This window comes from Clarias gariepinus, chromosome 16, assembly GCF_024256425.1.
Source record: "Clarias gariepinus isolate MV-2021 ecotype Netherlands chromosome 16, CGAR_prim_01v2, whole genome shotgun sequence".
NCBI lineage: Eukaryota > Metazoa > Chordata > Actinopteri > Siluriformes > Clariidae > Clarias > Clarias gariepinus.
Genome location: NC_071115.1, coordinates 10,301,441 through 10,320,914, shown reverse-complemented (window position 1 = coordinate 10,320,914; position 19,474 = coordinate 10,301,441). Strand labels below are relative to the sequence as shown.

The 19,474-nt window shown below is 39.4% G+C and overlaps 1 protein-coding gene across 4 annotated transcripts; it reads right to left on the bottom strand.

The window, feature by feature from the left end:
* Positions 1 to 338: 338 nt before the first annotated feature.
* cramp1 (cramped chromatin regulator homolog 1) lies at positions 339 to 19,063 on the bottom strand. 4 transcript variants are annotated; one of them, XM_053514932.1, is made up of 21 exons: positions 18,961 to 19,057; positions 17,470 to 17,711; positions 16,719 to 17,047; positions 14,891 to 15,096; positions 13,200 to 13,353; positions 12,806 to 12,889; positions 12,054 to 12,102; positions 11,867 to 11,952; positions 11,471 to 11,594; positions 10,139 to 10,220; positions 7,768 to 8,607; positions 7,473 to 7,638; positions 7,101 to 7,267; positions 5,921 to 5,992; positions 5,716 to 5,797; positions 5,476 to 5,583; positions 5,175 to 5,386; positions 4,751 to 4,946; positions 3,725 to 3,889; positions 3,157 to 3,302; positions 339 to 1,527 (listed from the first exon to the last, which is right to left on the bottom strand). In XM_053514932.1, the coding sequence occupies exons 2-21, from the start codon at positions 17,517 to 17,519 to the stop codon at positions 1,414 to 1,416; spliced, it is 3,432 nt and encodes a 1,143-aa protein (XP_053370907.1). In that variant the 5' UTR covers positions 17,520 to 17,711; positions 18,961 to 19,057; the 3' UTR covers positions 339 to 1,413. The 4 variants fall into 4 exon arrangements, with proteins under 4 accessions (XP_053370907.1, XP_053370908.1, XP_053370906.1 ...); XM_053514933.1 differs by lacking the exon at positions 17,470 to 17,711 and having other exon boundaries at positions 18,961 to 19,063; XM_053514931.1 differs by lacking the exon at positions 18,961 to 19,057 and having other exon boundaries at positions 17,470 to 17,965.
* Positions 19,064 to 19,474: the final 411 nt, after the last annotated feature.

The following is a 19,474-nucleotide window of genomic DNA, read 5'->3' as shown; positions in this document are numbered from 1 at the left end:
TAGATGAATATGAATAAAAATTTCGGATTAAGGTAGTTAATTCCCTTCATCATTTACATTAATAGCACTATACTAACACATTTACTCTATGCATGAAAGTTTTCTATATTATTAGATTCTCTAATAATTATGTCTATGTACTTAATGTAGTTAATCAGTTAATTCCCTTTATCATTTACATTAATAGCACTATACAAACACATTTACTCTATATGTATTCAATTTATATGATTAGATTCACTAATTATGTCTATCCATCCATCTATCACTTTACCACTTTGTTATTACCTTTTTCATAAAGGACAAGGAGACAATAAGGAAATCGAAAAAAAAAAACAGCTTTGTAGGAAATTTATATTTACACTGCGGCATAAAACCCTTTTGCGTATACAAACGCAGAAATCTCCAAAACAACTGCAATAAGCTCTTTGATGCCTTCCAAAATAATAAAAAAAACAGCTGCAACACGTAAATTAATAAATAATCCAAATAATTTACAGCATGTTATAAAAGCACAGTCAATGCTTAAATCTGTTATGGTCTATTTACATTCAAAACATTCATTCCATCACAGACAGAAGGCTCACAACCATCGATTACTGGCTTCAATTAAACTGCATACGATAAAAGGTAGTGTTGAAGGTCAAACATCAAACCGTAGAGCAATCAGTTACTTTATTATTTAATTTAGGGATTCTTAAAGTAATAGGTTAAATATACATTTGCTCCTTAAATACAGCCGTTTATTTTCCTTTAGCGTTTTGTTCGTGTTGTTTCAAATTAGTTTTAATCATTCCCATGATGACAAGACACAAAAAAAAATAAACCCTCCATATCAGTGTTTTATGTAAATTTGAGTAAAATCTGGAAAAGATTATCAGATTGAAGCCATAGATTATGAAGACAGACTGTACATGGATGTTGTGTACTATGTACACACTCATGGCTTTTTCAGGATGATGAGCGGAGACAGATCTACAGATCTATTGCATCAATGAAGAAACAATGTCACTCAGACAAAACGGCTGAGCCGTAGCCTTGGCTCACTCGTGCATACACAGAACAGAGTAGGACGGACAAAAAGAAGGACAAGACACAACAAGAGGCGATATTTGTTCCGATATGGCAGATTTCTATACATGAGGTTGCTTTGTAAACAAATTCGTTTAGAAAGTGGCCCAAGCGTGGCGCGTGAAATGCACTCCACGGACGAAACGATGGGCAGGCAAACACCCATACACGCATTTATTTGATCCCGATGATCACGGATCATGACAGTTTTTTTTTATTGCACTTCCCACAAGGTGAATCACATGAAACACATTCTCTCCATCACCCCCCCCCCGAGGAACTGGTGTCCTTCCACATTGCTGTGGTGATATAAAAAGCTCCTCCTGAAGTTTTGCCTCAGGCTCATGGAGGAGGGAGGCTTGTCTCGGAGACAGACAGCTCTTGGGCGAGGTCGTTGAAGCGGGCGATGTAGTCGACACTGCTTTCGCTCATCATGCAGGCCAGCTGGGTATCAACCTGGAAAAACAGGAAGGACGAAGAGGAATTAAAACAAGTCTATAACAATATAAATATATGGTTCAGTCGCAACTTTGTAGCATTTGCACAAATTTTTGCTAGAATCAGCATAACTCAAGGAATATTTTCACTTTATTATTTAAACCTTTCCCTCCCATAACCATTCTGCATTTATTATTGTCCAAAGTCTACAATCAAACCCCCCCACCCTTTTTTTTTTTGCTATGACAAGCAGTGAAAGTCTGAGTCACACCTGGAATGCATCAACCTTTAGGCAGATATATTCTTCTTAATGTTTATGTGGCTTATAAAAATGTTAATAACTTTTGCCATAAGGCCACAAACATGAATATGGTGTAACCTGTGCACAAACAATCGGTCACATTCGTTATAATGATGTGTATCAATTTCATTACTGGACAAGCAGATAAATTACTAATAAAATGGCATCATAAAAAAAAATCATGGATTCTAGCTACTCGCTCAAGAGCTTATATTGTAAAACAACCAATTACAGACACACTTTGCATATCAGTAAAGGTATTTAAAATGCTTGCTATATGTTCACTCCCTTTGACCTTTCCACTTTTTGTATAATTTGTGCTAGTCTTTTCTACATTTTCCCCCCCAGATTAATTTAATTTATTTAGTCGTGTCCAATTCCTCCTTGTCACTAGGGGGCTGCCACATTAAGCTACTACTACCACTCAGTCGGGAGGACCGAAGACGTGTTTCCTCCGAACCATGTGACACCAGCCGACCGCATCTTTTTGAATTGCTCACTTACACACCGTTAGGAGCGGTGTAATACACTCGGAGGACAGCGCTATCCACTCCTTTCGCTTGCGTGAGCTTACAGATGACCCTGATTGAATGTAAAGCCGGGAATCCCTCCCATTTGAAAGAGCTCTCTCTCTAGACGTCCGGCTGCGAGGATTTTCTCAATTTTATACAAAAAAAATAATAATAATAATTTTTTTAAAATAATTAATTAAACAATGAGAGTTCCCATTAGTGTAAAACATTCAAGTAGTTTATTATTTCACCAGCGATCATGAGGTTATTTATTTATTTATCTATTTATTTAAATGACAAAGGAACAACACTGCCTGTTATATATATACTGCCTGTTAGTATTAGTTAGAAAAGCAATCAAGGGGCCAAAGGTAATTCTGAATGATCTCCTGGACCAAGATTGGCCAAAAAATTTATAAATAAAAATAGAAAAATCCTTCATATGGATGAAACCTCTGAGATGAAGCATGGTGGTGGTAGCATCATGTTACAGAGATTAAATTTAGCATTTTACCAGGGACATGGATAAAAGCTGATACAAAGTAATCATCTTCTGGTCTGCGAAAGAAACTGGAATAGAGATACCCCTTTCAACGCTACACTGGACTCATCCACCAGTAGTCTCAATCCCATTTTAATGAGCTTCACCAACTAATCACACCTTAATTCTTATGTGTGATGCTATGAACGTGTAAATTTTAATGGTTACATCCTATGAAGCTATACTATGTACCAAACTCTATGCTACCTTAATATTCATGGTAGATAATACATGTGTCACTTTTATCACTGAGGATGTAATGTGTATGAATATCCAGTGAGATTGCCTCTCACCTCAACAACATCAGGCAGGCCACGGGCCTGAAAGGAATCATGGGAGTTACTGTCAAGCAGGCTGGGGCCGAGTAAGGCTGTACCACTGGAAGGGCCTGCAGGGGGTAGCACAGTCCTCCGGGTTTTATCTGGTGACACCAGACTTGCTGTGCGAAGGAAACAGAGGCAGAATTCGGATTAGATCACGAGTCTGTGCAATTTTAGGGAGTCATTTTGCATCACATAACTTCTCTAATTATGAAAACTACAGTGAGGCTTGTTTGCATAATTCTACAATTCCATTCCATGCATTTTATAAACTCTAAATTTAGGTCTACAAGATTTGCATATAAAATTAACCTGGAAGTTTCGAGTTTGCCTAAAATAAAATTCGCCTCAACACTCAAAAATGGTTAGTTTAAAGTATATAGTGTCAGAAGTGTTTTTTACTTCTGTGCAACGAATTACAAATGAACACAATTAACAAGCTTTTTAAGGATCTCGGTTTCAGTGGTCATGAGAGACTTTGCTTTAAACAAAAACAAACAAAATACTAAAATGGTTTGGTATGTACAAGACAGAAACTTACAGAGCAGGCAGCCCAGAGTCGAGTCACTAGAGTCACTGGGGTACCACTGGGGATCGTGCATAGGTGAAGGCATCCAGCTATGACTGGGACTGTCTGGGAGGGAGGGAAGAAGCTTTGACCTGTCACTCCCATTGACCTTAGGGGGAGAAAGAGCTGATCCTTCACCTGGGGAAGATGGACAGAGGCACAGTGAGAGATTTGTCTAGGAAATTAGTCTCACCTGAAACAACGTTGTGATGTAGCCAAACACAATACAGGATTTAAAAGCTAAAAAAAACAACAACAAAAAAAACCACACAATTAAAATTGCATTTGTTAGCAAACCTCAACATGTTACAGCTTAGTAGCACAAAATAACTGCAGCAGGAGTGCAAAAATAGATAATGGCAGGGGTGGACAAATTGCTATACAGGATGTCTGTTGTGTATTTTTTCCCCCATGTTTTTTTTGTTGTTGCTGCCCAGTGAATAAGTTCACACAAGAACCAGGTACCCAACGAAAAAGGGGTGTGGGGGGGGGATATCTCCCTATTGACTTCTTGTAAATGTGGATGTTGTATATATACATATTTAAACTTAACATGCATTGTGTAAAGACTTGAATGTGCACCTTGTAGAGCAAGCGAAGAAACAAATTTTTGCAAATCATGGTCATTCATTGTCCATTTCTGCCTGACTTCGAAATATCTAATGGAAATGACTTCATTGGGGTACTGAACCAAGGTCAGTAGAAATAAAATATATCTAAACATACACAAAAATTCCAATCGTCATAAACATCCTCGTTCTTTGCTTACATATAGTTTCGCACTGGACTGGAATTAATTATTTGCAAGACGGCTAATATTACTGTTTGACTCGCCCCATGTATACATAATACCATGCGCCAGCGCATTGTGAGACAACTTTCTCTTTTCCTCTCATCTCAAGTGTTGTAAATTTTAATAACTGTGTACTCCTCGCTACTGTGTATGTAACCTGAAAATAAAAAATGTCTTCATGAACAACCAGAAGTGAGTTCACTTACCCCCACCATAGTGTGCAGAACTGATGGCAAGCTCGATAATGGAGTCGCTGATGTGAGTGTGAGGTTCGCCAGGAGGGAGGGATTCGTCTGGGGGGCCAGGGAGTGAAATGTCCAATAGAGATGCGACACTAGGAGGTGCCAATAGGGAGTCGCCACCCTCTGGAGATGGAGGAGGGACCCCGTTCTGCAAAGAACCCTAATAAAGCAGTGACAGGCAGAGAGGAAAAAGAAAACAAGGCTGAATTAGATGATAATCGTCATCAAGTTGCTGATTTTTCTAATACATTCATGTATATACATGACGTGACACTACTACTATTGCCATACCAACCTACTATCAGAGCTGGTGTTTTAAAAAAATAAAAAACAAAGTCATAACTAAGGATCAACAGCTTTAAGGTTTTAGTGTGTATAAGATAAAGACCTCCGTCTCTTGCTGCAGGAGCTCATGACTGGGCTCGGGCTCAGGATCCGGCTCGGGTTCAGGTTCAGGGTCAGAAGGTGCTGGGGGTGTGGTAGGCTCAGGTGGCAAAAGACTTGAATTTAGGGCCGGGGCATCCACAGCAGGAGCCTCTACATCTGGACACGGGCTTCCTGGGATAATGCCTGCAGACTTTGCTGCCAGGTCGATTGCACCTGAAGCATAGGAAATAAATCAATCACTCTCTACTGAACACACACTTTCAAGAGTCAAATGTCTGAAACTTATAAAGGAGTAATCTTACTGGACAGTTCATTAGAAACAGCAGTACTTGTTGTAGTGGATGCGGCTTTGAGTGCAAGGGGACGAGAAGACGACAGTCGACTTTGGATGGGACGAAAAGAACCAGTGCCTGGAGGAGAAAATGCAGAGAGGGATTAAAAAAAAAAGAGAGAAAGAAACAAGAGAAAGCCATTGAGATGCATCTTCTTTATTTCAAATTTGTATTTGAATCTGTTAAATGCTGATCTGATGAAGATATTACCAGTAGCTGAAGAGCTGGAAAGAATTGAGAAAGAGCACACATGTTGAGAGGCATCTCCTGTTGTTCGAGGCAACAATGTTCTCTGCAGGAAAGAAACGGGAGAAATGGCTGAAGGATTTTGGTTGCGGACGATTGATTTACTTAGGAATAAAAAAAAAAACTTTGACGCATGAAATAAAAAAAATTATACGTGGGGGCCTTGTACCTGCACAACAAGTGGCTTCCTCAGTGGACGGCCCCTTCCTATTTTTCGTGCCCTGTGGAAGAAAATGTCTGACTGAAAAAAAAAACAAAAAACAGTACTGTTAGTGAAGTGAAAAATTTATTTCACTTTGTAGCAGCTTGGCCTGATGTTGCCAAGCTACTACTAATATTAATTCACCATATACAACATCGTTGATAAGTCGCGTAGATTATAAACAAACTGGAAAACAATAGAATAACCAACCTATGGTCGAATAAAGAGCAAAAATTTGACATTCCTTAACCAGCATCAAGAGGCTTTCACAAATGCCTTTTTCACAAAACGTGCTTGTCCTACTATACTTGCTCATTATAAGACGTGAAGCAAATGGAACTAGGCAGACAATAAATATATCATCATCATATATAAATATCAGTATTTGTGATTTTTTTAAGAGAAAATCAGTTCCTCTTTTTATCCAGACTGAGTGCAGCCGTGCTGAATAGTCGCTCACCGTCAGCCCGCATGCATGGAGAGGTACGGCAATCCCAAGCTGCCTCAGCCGGAAACACGAACCGCTCTTTATTTCTCTCATAATTATCGTTGTAATAATGGTTTTAGTCTTTTTACTCTCTGCAGAGGAGCTTTAGGGCTTTTGCTACAGGTTGGTGAGTGAGGGTTGACTCACTTTTCAGATTTAGCTGCTGCCTTTGCAGATAACTTCTCATACACAGATTATTCACAGCGTGTTGTCTTAAATGGCAAATTAGATTTGTTGTTTTGAAGCTTTTGGCAGACATCCCCCCCCCCACCATGTGGTTTTGATTTAGAAAAACTGCATATTGCAAATTTGACGTCTTTTAATAAGACTTGGTGATATTCCCAGAATAGCAATGGCATGTTGATGTGGCTTTTGACTCTTGTATTTTCCATAAATCACAATAGTATCGGTTTATGTGACCGGCTAGTTTAGAGACAACCGATCTTTAAAAACTAAGTGATTAAGTCAATAATACTGTGGGAGCATTAAAACTTATACTATATACTTTTAGATATTTAAACTATGCATGATTGAGGTGCATAGTGAGATGATGCTGCACAAAGAGTGTGATTCTGAATCACATTAGAGTTAGCATGCTTAGTCTCGATTAATGACAGATCATTCGTTTAGTTTTCTGCTCCAATGCAGGTGAGTACTCACACTGATCGAGTCCAGCTGCTGACGGAAAGCCAGCTCCGCCTCTTTATTGGGAGAAAACATCCGTACGTGTCGGGAGCTGTTCGGTGGCAGTGTCGTCGGAACAGCGAACACACCCCCGTCACCGTCGCTGCCAGAAACCAACAGTGAACGTGGTAGATTCCGGCCGCCTGTGGAGACAACAACCGGAATTAGCACATGAGCCTAAGTGCACCCTTGTCTCGATTCCAAACCACTCTTACGGGTCTGACTGACTGATTAATCGAGATCGTCCTACTGAAGGGAGTGATTTTTTGACATTTAAATACCATCTATGATGAATCATATTAACTGAACATTTAAAAATGCCTTCACATTCATATTGATGTGTTGTACCTGAGCCAGCGGCATTAGGCAGTGTTTTCCCGCGTACTGTGTGTTGCTGCCGCCCACAGTTGGGACTGCGAGTTCCCACAGCCTGGGTTTTGCCTGGCGGTGTCAGGGATTGTTCTTCCTGACCCGGCTTGATAGGAGATGTCCCTACTGAACACATGTCTGAAGCCTGGGATAATAGACAGCAAGAACAGAAACAGTGAAGAAAATCAAAAAATATGCGCAAAAGACAAAATGTATGTTTTGCAAAATGTAACCTGCAGCCATCATTTGTAAGCTTAAATCCATGGTTACTTACAGGTTTGGGGTTGACCTCTGAGGAGACGAGTCTGAGGAGGCACCGGAGCACGTTGTGAGTGGTGGGAAGGGATGAAGGACGGGGCTTCGGCTGCCACTCGTATTCTAACTGCAGCTTTCCGGGCTTGCCCATCATGAGGTAGAGTTCAGCTAGGGTGACGTTTTCTGAGCCCTGTGAGCTCCAGCCGTCCTCGCGGATCTGCTGCGGCGAGCGACCGGTCACGGACGTGTCCTCCACACGACCCGGGAGATCAGGAGGAGGTCCATCTGCTGAGGCACCACCTGCTGAAGGAATCTCTGTACTGTGGTCCATCAGAACGGGCTCTCCTGGACTGACAACATCTTTACTCACTTCACTAGAACACATCGGGGACTGAGACGTGCCCAAGGAATCAGAATTCCCAGTTCCGCCGGCTTCCTGTCCTGGTAAAGGCGGGAAACTTGTAGAAGATGGAGTGACAGAAGAAGAAGTGGTAGTGTTTTGGGGCATGCTTAAAGTGCTCTCTGCTCTGGGAGTGTAGTTGCTGCTTTCTGAACTCTCGGGTATTTGTCCATCAGCTCTTTTTACGTCTCCACCTCCAGAGACAGCCTTCCCTGGTTTCCCCGTCCCTCGGACGGGCTGAATCCCTAGAATCTGGGCCGCTGGCAGGTCTCGGATGCCTGGTCGACCACGCCCGGTCTCCTGCCAGTACACAGTACAGGTGGCCTTGGAGTGAACCACGCGTGCTACTTCAGGTAAGACGGTAACTGTGCTGCTTTCTGACGGGTAAAGGAACAGCTCTTCGGACTCGCCGGGCATCGTTACGCCTTCTAGTGCTTCCCGTTCGGCTAGACTTTTAAGCTGGACACGTTAAGGTTAAGGAAAGAAAACGTCATACAGATGCTGCATGTTGTATTAGATACAACAAACCAGAAAAAGAAAAAAAAAAAGAATTAAAAAGACAGCTTCAGCTATTGCTCACAGGTCATCTTTCAGTGCCTTAAACCTGCACTGTCCTTAACATCAAGGTCAACAACTGCATACTGATCATTTCCCATGTCAGGGTATTTTTCCCCATGTTTTGCCAAAAAAAGTTAAACTGATAAATACAGCTGCTCCACTCTAAACACTAAACATGCAAGCAGAATAATTTAAGTCAAGGCTTAAACGAAAACAATACAGATAAATATAGAAGATAAGAGCATTATAAACATTATGTTCTTAAAATTCCTACACTGAATCAGAATTCTGGCTCTGCAGTCTGTAGAGCATTTAATAGTTTAATACTTTTAATTTTATTAATGTTTTTTGAGTCAGAGTTTAACAGGTCTCACTCAGTATTGGGCAAATACAACCTGACAACCAACACTGGTGCCACTGGTTTACTTTTTTGGTCAACAAAAATGAAGCCAAAAAGAAAAAACGTGGGCAATATGTACCCATATGGCTCAATAGCTAATAGAACCCGGTCTTTAATTTATTATTATTATTATTTTTTTTTTTTAGTCATTCTGATATAGACTTCAGATCATCGTCCTGTTGCAAGACCCAAATTCAGAAGTGTTTCTGCTGAAATGCTGTGTAAGACCAACTCCACTTTGGCCCATCTGTCCTTAGGACATTGTTCCAGATGTCTTGTGATTTGTTCCTTCATGCTTCCACATTCTTTACAGGCAGAAACCTAGCAAACAAACCCTACTTGTTCAGTCTTCTTCTAATTGTGCTTTCATTTAACATTTAAACATGCTTATTGATGGCTTCAGGGTCCGAGATGTAGATCTTTTGTTTTTTTGGTATTTTTCTGAACATTGCACGGTCTGACCTTGGGGCGATTGTGCTGGGACGTCCACTGGCAACAATCTTAAATGCTTTTTACTGTGAATTCACAATGAATAAATCTCTCACTGCGATCTTGAACTCCAAATCGTTTTATAATCTTTTTCAAATTAATGTGCACCAGGACTTGCTTCTTTAAGACCACAGCACTTTCTGTCCTGGCATTGTGTTAACACACACCTGAATGCTCTAGACCGGCAAACCTCTGCTTTTAGAGCTCTGAACAGCTGCTGCTGATCAGTTAATCAAGTACGTATGATTAGCAGCACTTGGCTGCAACTTACGCTTTAAATCCTGTGAAAGCAGAAAAGGGGCGCTTAGCATTGCCCACATGTTTTTCGCTTTTTATTTTTGTTAAATAAATAATGGCATGGTGAAAAAAATAAATTGTTATTCATTATTTGTTAATATCACGGTTGTGTTCGCCCAATACTGATCCACTATGAAAAACAAAACTGTACAATACATACAAAACACTTCTTAGTCAAAATACTGAAATGGCAACATTTAAAAAAAAAAAAAAAAAAAAAAACGCACTTCCTCAAATAAAGGATACAATTCGCTGGTCCTGAACAGCCCATTTTTGCTTCAGGAACTCGATAAGAGTAGACACTTTCCTGTGCAACTCCACGACCATCCTGAAACAAACATTCCAGACATCATTAACCATTTAACAGGAACAGAACAAGACGGTCCATGTAGTGCATTCCAGTTTTTATCCTGTCCAAAACTGACTGTCTTAACTCCCAAACGTTTTCATGAATTTATTTAAAACATGAACGAGGCAGGAGACCAGAATCTTTGTCTGGTGTGTACAAATTAGGCAAGCATAGGCATGAGAGCGCAGACAGTTTTTTTGCTGATTCACTGCCTCTACACTGTAATTTATTCTTTATGCAGCGAGTTCGGAGTGAGTTAGGGGCCTTATTTAAAAAAAAACAAAAAAAAAAAACACATTTTTGACAAACAGGATATTTTTCCCAGGGTTTCTAAGCTGATGCATCTCATTTTAAAGGCGGGCTCAAAACGAGCAAGCTGGGAGTCAAAGGGGTTTGGCGTGGGTAACTCGGAAGGGTTACGTTTTGTGCCAAGTATTTGGAATAATTTTCGTGGGGGGTGTGTGCAAAATGGACAGTCATATGGCCACCTAGTTCTGATGCAACCAAGAATTTTAGCAAGTCACTCCCGGTACAACGTTTATTAATCGTTTAGATTTTTGTATTACAAAAACTCTTTTGAGTAACGTAACTTAAACATTTTTTTTATAAAATAAATAAGAAATAATGATGATTCTTATTATTATTAATATATAAAAAATTTATATAAATATGCACACACTTCAGGATGATGTATATTATTTTAATATTACCATACTATCATATTATTATTATTATTATGTATATCAATATACAACATATACTGTAGGAATAAAATTACTATTAAAATATTTATACAAGTTTTTCTTTTCCTGCAATGTGTATACATTTTTGGTGGACTCTGCATGTATGTGTATATATACCTACAAATACACATACTGTATATAAAATTAATAGAGGCAGTAATACCATGGACTAGAACTAATAACAATAAACATAACCAAAGATGAATTACTTGCTGTTCTTTTGTGATGAAACGGATATAATCCTAATTGCAAAATGCCATGGTATCCAAGGAATAAAAAATAAATAAATGTAAAAAAAATGATTTTATTGGATAAGAATCAACAACAGGCACTGTGTTTTGCATCAGTCCAGAATATTTTCCTATTGCAGTTCCTTACACTGTGTTTAGTCCTTACTTATCCTTCAACCTTCAAAGAACACTGCTCACATGAGAAAAAAATAAAAACAACTGCTCTATGTAACAGCGTCAGACAGATGAGACAAACCTGAGGCGGGGATTATGGGCCAGACTCTGAACCCGGGTCCATGAGTGGTTACTACGTGGCTGCAGCTCCACTGCAACCTTCAGGGGCAACCGAACCGGCTTCTGGTCCTCCTCGTCACTTACTCCTGAGATGTAGAATATAAGACGGAGTAAAAGAAATACAGAGAACAGATTAGAGAACATTCTCAATCTCATCCCAATCAACCACATAACCTGTAACCCTAAGGACAAGGAATTCTTACATAAGTTCCACAACCCCTCAACCACCCTCCAAGCACTGTAGCCACCTAAACTTTTTTTTATCCTAGACCTCCATTTCAGAATAGTCTTTCACAAGTTTCCCAGCTGAACACACACTTGTACACACTGCTCCCATTTCTCTTTTGCACATACACACCATCTGGGTCACACAGTTTCTTCAGTGCACGACACATGGGGGCTTTGATCCTCAGGTTCCTGCCTTTAGAGCGAACTGTGGTGGCCCTAAAAACCACACGCACACAAAACCACAAACACACCTAAGTTAGATACACTCAATTGTAATGTTTTTGATCTTACACTTAGACACTTTTAAATACACTTACCCTTGCAGGATGAGCTCATTCAGTTTGGCGACGTTCTTGTCATCCATCACTGAAAAGGAAAGGAAACAGAGAGAAAGCGATTACAGATGCATCACTGATATGTGATCAGTGACTGAAAAATCCTAATCCTCACCAAACGATTACTTCTTTAGCCTCAATGTCAATCAAGGTTTCCCAATGTGTGCATTTTTTTCCCCTTTAAATTAACGAGAGACACGCACTATTTTAATGGGACCGGGGATCTTAATCTCTATCCATTTCCCAAAAAAAACAAGTGCATGAACAAAAACTGAATTTTGGACTCGCTTACAATACTCGCTTACGAGTAAAAACACTACAATACTCTGTGCAGCCTATGTCCTGTTTAGCTCAATTAAAAACAAAACAATCTTAGGATCTTAATGCAGGTAGCATCCTAAAATGTCAATTACCTACTTGGTAGTACCAAATATATAGTACTGTACAACTTGGTCTATTGGCTAAAATGTATTTATTTAAAAAAAAATTTTTTATATAATATGACATTTAATGAGACACATAAATAAAGCTATATGATTATTATTCATTGTCCAACCTTTCAGCTGTAAACTGTGGCACCAGATACTTATAATTGAAGACATTTTCCTTCTAGGTTTGTTTTACCATGTGTTTTACCCTATTACTAACAGCCGGATACTTTATGTGATAGCTTTGCACTACTAACAAGGACTCTGTCCACCCCAATTAAGAAAAACGTTGCAGGGAGTACTTACAGCCTCCGACCTTCTTTCTGAGCTCGGCGTAACAGATGAGTCCATAAAGCTCCTGTGAGGATTTCTTCAGTGTGCGGGAATACGCTGAGGAACAGATCGAGAGAGAGAGAGAGAGAGAGAGAGAGAGAGAGAAAAAAAAATAAAATTAAACAGTGGAGACGGGCTTGTTTGTGATTCATTATAGTACAGATGAGGTTCTCAGTTACACAAATCACTAATCAAAACTGAGCTGGATGCTGCGATTCAACAGATGATCTTGACTAACGTTAAGATTGATCTTAATTAACTCTCCATTCTTAACATGCCTGTAAAACACAAACAGCTCCAGCAGACTATTAAAAAAAAGAAAAAAATCACATGGATAAAAATGTGTGTATAAGCCTTTGGGACTTACCGCTATTGAAATCAATGTGTTTGGAGATCTTGTGCCAGGTCCTGTAGTAAAAGTGACGAACCTGCTCCTTGTTTTTCACCATGCTAGCAGGTTTGCCTTTTTTCTTATACTTTAAAGCAATGTTATTCTGTATGGCTTCAAAGTCCTTCCCATGCTGAAGGGAAAAAAAAAAACATAATGAAAAATTAAGCAAGAGAGAAAAATACTTTTTTTTATATAATTACAGGTAGGGCTTTGCACTTAGACAATTTGGGTTAAATGATTATTGTGCTGCATTTCTTTTCATTTTGTGTTAGAATTCCATCAAATCTTGTGTGTGCCTTCGTTCCCTCGCCAACCTTACTCTCACTCAGGCAGTGGTGTTTATCCTGACTGTCAAAAACACCAGGTTGTCTTAAGCACGATTGATTTGTACCGTGCCCAGGAACAATCGCTCTCCTCTTCCCATGCCCTCACTGGCCAGTGTTCACATTATTTTGCTCTGTTCTCGAGTACACTTGAGCATTTAGACCATGATACAGAAGGTGGCACAACTTACTTTGTGAGCTGACATTAAATACAAGAGAAGAGAATGAAGATGAGATTGGGAGGCACTGATGACATCACATCTCAACCCTAATCTACTTCCATTCTCAGGTACAATCGTCCTATTTATCTGATTCGATCCTGAAGCCCCAATGTGAAAACAGTCTTATTTAAAAGTTTACCAAATGCATGAAATCAGCGAGCTATTGTTTTAAACGATCGTAATCCCAGTATTGACCAAAATAATAATGGTTAAGATTTTTACCATAATCGATCAGCGTTAATCACAGATGGCGACTATATCAAGTCATCAATTTTAACACTGCACATTTTGGTTTGCTAATAATGGGGCCAAGCAGCAAATATTTTTAAAGCCTACAAAAGATCTAGGAGGTGAGCGAGTGCAAGAATAAAATGTGTATTTCAGAAATAGATGGTAAATAAAACATGGGTGTGAAAAATCAGATACTTGTTATTGTGTGCAACAATGGAGTCAGGCAGCGTTTTAATAATATTGATACCAGCAGCATTTCTGAAAAGTCTATTCGGAATAACGCAACCTTTCTAATTATACCTCTATTATATAAAAATGCTTGAACTAGTACGTTTATTTATTTATATTTGTTTATAGTAACCAATGGCATGTGGGGGTCAAAATATTGACTAAATCAAATTAAAATGTGTTATATAAGAAAGAAAAATGTCTAAGCGTTGATATGGTAGTTTTCTGTAAGACGTTTAGGGAAGGAGTCTCCAGTGCCAGAGCTTTGTAGGTTTTCCACCATGAGACAGAAGAATTTTTACGATTTCTGGTTTCTATGCAACATTTCTTTCTTTTTGCATGTTTATTAGTATTTTTAATTTCTAGAAGAGAGAAAAATAGACAAGATGAGCGTTTACACTAGCGTTACATTAATTACATTAATTTACAATAACAAGAACTTTACTTATAGACGTTCCTCAACACCAAGCGATACTATAAACAAAGTCCGTTAAATTACTGAACATCGGGACGCATCACAGGCTGAAATTGGTATTATTTTTCTATGACATCATCCCTCGCTCTGTTTTATTCTATAATTAACCATCGATGTACCAATAATCTGATTACAAATAAATTCCTGCGGATTAAAAGAACGAAAACACAAGGGACGTTAACAGATTACCTCATATAGTCCTTCGAAGAACGAGTTCTTGTCCTCCGTGCTCCACGACTCCCATTGTCTACGTGCACGCTTTTGATTACCTCCTCCTTCATCTTTCTCTACCGGGCCCTGGCTCCTGGGGGCAGAGCGAGAGCTCCCTCCAGCTGCAGCACCTCCTCCTGAGCCTGCATGACCTGATGCAGACACAGTAGGAACCGTATCACTCCCTGGAGGAGAGGGGGGGAAAAAGAAAAAAAAAAGAAACGAGTGAGAGATTGGGACTTCTTTTTCTGTTGTTCAACATTACACAAGAAGTAGGAGCTCCAGAATAGCCTGGATCCCAAAATATCCAGGGACGGACTAAAAATAATGAAACATTTCCACCGTCTATAGTTGGAACGTGTTTATTTTGTCAGTTCCAATAAAGACCATAGGAGTATTTTAACTGGAAATAAAACTGTTTATATGGAATACGCCTTAGGCAGAACAGTTACACGTTCAAATGCTGTACATATAATACAGGTTGTATTAAACATGACCTCTTTTCAACATAAATGAATTCCACTAATAATCAAGATTGGGGAATTAAATCACCAATTTTTTGGTAATGACATCCAACATATAAACACATTATCCACCTAATGTTAATCATCATTTACAAAAACTCTAAATATTGTTCCCAGATGAGCAACATAAATACAGGAATGTGCACCAATTAATATTTGTGAAAAAGAAAGGAAAAAAAAAACAGAATGAAAGTAAAAGCAAGTATAAATCACAAACGATGACGTTTTATCACGCAGCGTAAAGTATATCTATCGCCTGGCATACACGCTTGTCCGGAAGTGCAAGCGGGGAGTCATTATGAGGTGTTCTAGACCTGCTGCTCACTACGCTGGTCCAAAAACAACATGCCTGGAGAAAGAAGCCAACAACGCTGCCCCCACCCCAGACCACACAATAATATACCATGCAGCCAAACATTCCCTTAAAAATGCATCACATGTCTATTTTGCTTTGCTCTAAAAGTTCTTTAAATAAAATTTTTTTAACAAAAGAAAAAACAACATCACACACCAAATGAAATGATTTCGCAATCTATTTTGCAGCACTTCAACAGAAATAAAAACAATGTATTTTACTATGCATATTTTTTATACCATGCAACATTTTTTTTTGCAAATGAGTCCAAACGGTAATTCAAATGCAACCACGATAAAGACATTTAAGTGACTTCGGCATTGTGCAGTTTCCCAGGGTGGGGGGAAAAAAAAGTGTTGCAATGTTGATTTTTCCCTACACCGTATTACTCTGCACGCTTTATAGAACTCTATTATTTTACATACAAGTGCACTTTTAGGTTAAAAGTAAATCTTTTAATAATACACTTACATCATGGTTAATAATACACTCTATCCAGAATTCCAGGGAGGGAAAAAAACAACAACATAATAAAGGGATAGAACTATGCACCATCAAGTGGAACACCCCAGTGACAATGAAGGGTACTACTAGTGGGTTTGTTTGTTTTTCGGAAAGTGTGTTGCAAAACAAGAGAAAAAAATATATATAATTTAACAAATTAAAGTGATTCAAATTACAACTGCATTTCTTGTGTTTTTGCATTTCCACACTTCTTTAAACTCCTTCCAGTTTCCTGAGCCATGATGTAACGAGGATGCTGTAGTCACAGTAAAATAGTTTCCATCCCACTAGTTCTGTTTTAATCTGGAATCCTAGTCTTAATTCCTGGTAACACGAGAAATCATTACAGGAGGTGTGTGTTTTAGTTTGTCACTTAGTTTATTTAATTACTTCTCCTCTTTTTGGTGATGATCTTGCGCCCTACCTTTGGATTTCGAGCCGCCGTGTCCGTTCACAGAGGGCCCGTCTTTGCGGATCCGTTTGCTCGGCGGTCGCACGCTGGAGCGGAGGAAGTGATGCTGGTCCTGCGCGGCCGGAGGGGAGCCCAAGCCCGCGGGGTTCGGCTGCGCTCCGGACGGGTTCGGTGATGCCCCGGAGGCGAGCGGACTCGGCGCCTCCTCGCCGTCCCTCTTTGTGCTCGGCTGCTCGCTCGGTGTCCGCGCCGCGCTCTCCTCTTCCTCACAGCCTTCGAGCTTTCGGATGGGTTTGTTCGAGCCTTCGATTCCCGAACCGGCCTGCTGGCCCACTGTCATCCTGATGAAACAGACAAAACATTTTAAAAAAAAATCATAAAATCCAGACGCTTTCAGGAGGTTTTGCGTTTAAACCAACAACAACAAAAAATAGAGGAATTAACTTAGGAGACGCGACGTTCTGCTGAACTCAACATGGCCGCCGCTGTTTGTTTCAAATCCCCCTCTCACTGTCCCGAATCTCCGCGTCGAATTTTCGCCTTTTAGACACTTCTAGTTTCACCCAAACAACGCGGTTTTGTCTGAATTCGCCCGCCTTTTCGCGGTAGTTGCGTTTAAGTTGAGTTGCGCGGAATTTAATCCGACATTCAGAGGGCGAGCTGTAGACTTTAGCGCGCTGCACAAACGACAAGCGACAACGAGAAAAAAATCTTTCGCACATTCGACCTCTATTTAAAGTGAGTGTTTTGCGAGAACCGTTACCCATTTTCCAGCTCTTCGGCGCTTCCCGAGATCTTCTTTCTCTTCACCATGAGTCCGAAGATTTTGGAGACCAATTTCCGAGCAATTTGAACATATTTCCAGAGCGAGAAAGGAGGTGGTGTGTGTGTGTGTAGACTCGTCCTCTCCTCTCCTCGCTGCTGCTGCTTCTGCTGCCTCGACTCCGCGTCTCAACTCCGCTCTGATCAAACTGCTCGTCTCGTAGTAACACCAACTCACAAACTCTAAAGTATAACCATGACAAAAATTTCATCTACACCCTAGATACGACTTTAACACTTGAAAATTGCTTAATGAACCGACGGTTTTTTGTTTTTTTTAGGGACGAGTTGCACCACAAAAGACGACACGAAATCCTCCTGAGCACCTCCTCACTCCACAAAGCCTGGACTTTGTTGGTAACTACGTCATCATAAGTTTAAGAATCGATCATTTCTTATTGCACGTCACAATGTATCAAATGCATTTTTTAAAAATCCACACGCATCGCATTCGTGCATCAAAGGTGTTCAGCCCGGTTCATGACTCCAGGTGATGTCAGAAATACACAGGAGAGTTAAGAGAAACTGCACCTATATTCTCACCAGGGCGGGTGTAGCTTTATTACATAATAAACACACTCCAAAAAATCATGCTATGACACTTCTGTCATTATTGCATATTCGGAAATCAGAACTGATACGCAAACATTTGCCTTTTTATAAAATGTCATAGCAAAGCATTTCCGAGCACTTGTTTATTATATGTGTTATTAATGTGCCAATTAGGGTGGTGCCTTCCTCTCTGTCCAGCAACTCTAAATCTGGACTGTTGGCCATACAACACGAATGATTAACAGATACGAGGACAGTATTCACCATATATATATATACAGTCTACCTTGTAAGACTTACTCTGTAAAGCCAAATTATTATAGTTATAATATATTATTGGTTGAGGATCAGAGTTGAAATGGTATGCTGATCTCTCACGATATGGATCTAAATGACAGACAGTACTGTAAAATCTTACACTTAAGGATCAATATATTTCATATTATTTTACCTGGAGTACACTGTTTATCTATTTAACACACCTTGTTCCAATGATCAGCAGATTAAACTCATTCAAATAATCACATCATTTAGATGATCACAAGATCAAGACCTTAAGATCTAATATAACTTTGCTAACTTACTACTGAATCTTTCAAAGAGTTTGGCTCTTGGTCGCTTGTTTTTTCTTCTTCTAAATCCACCCTGCGCTAAACTAGATGGCAGAAATTCCGTTCCATGGCACTGACATTTTTTTAAACAAACTTAACAGCCACCAAGCTAACGTGTTTCACCTTCAAACACAACTAGCAAGCAACACGGCTAGCAAACCTCAATCGGGCTACCACAATAACCTAAAAATATTGCACTAATATAACATTAAAATGCTGGAATCAACAGCAAAGACAACACGATTCAACTTTAAACCGCGAAACTTTACCTTCCGTGCTGTTTATTCCGTGCAGGTCGAACACAATCCGCATTGACAAAATTGGATGCGCTTAGCTTAGCTTCCCCATAGTGACAGCATCAGCGAGTCTTCCTGTTTTTTCCCTCGTGCCCTAGGCCACGCCCACTCCCGCTCAAAAACAAATCATGTGATTGGGCAAATAGTAGTCACGTGCACGTTACGTGCGACGTCATATCGTTTAAACGGTATTGGGCCGTTTCTAAATCGTTTATTTGTATTTTTTTTTAAACCAATACATATACATAATGAAATTAAAAAAAAATATCAATCAGGAGTATATATTTTTATTGTTTTAATTATTTGCTATTAACTATTATTATTTATAGCCGGAAAAATATTAAATATGTGAAGTAAATGTGAATAAAAGTTTAGATTTATACTTATATATAAATCATATAAATCATTATCTAAGTTATATAAGTCATTTTCTTTTAAAACAAAAATCCATTTATATGTATTTATTCGTTTCGCTTTTCTTCAACTG

Excerpts from the sequence above, each read along its gene's own strand:
- cramp1 (XM_053514932.1), bottom strand. The coding sequence starts at position 17,519 with ATGGTGAAGAGAAAGAAGATCTCGGGAAGCGCCGAAGAGCTGGAAAAT. Across the intron at positions 4,947-5,174 it reads TCCTGCAGCAAGAGACGGAG|GGTTCTTTGCAGAACGGGGT; the intron begins GTCTTTATCTTA and ends CTGCTTTATTAG. Across the intron at positions 3,303-3,724 it reads GACTCTGGGCTGCCTGCTCT|CAAGTCTGGTGTCACCAGAT; the intron begins GTAAGTTTCTGT and ends TCCTTCGCACAG.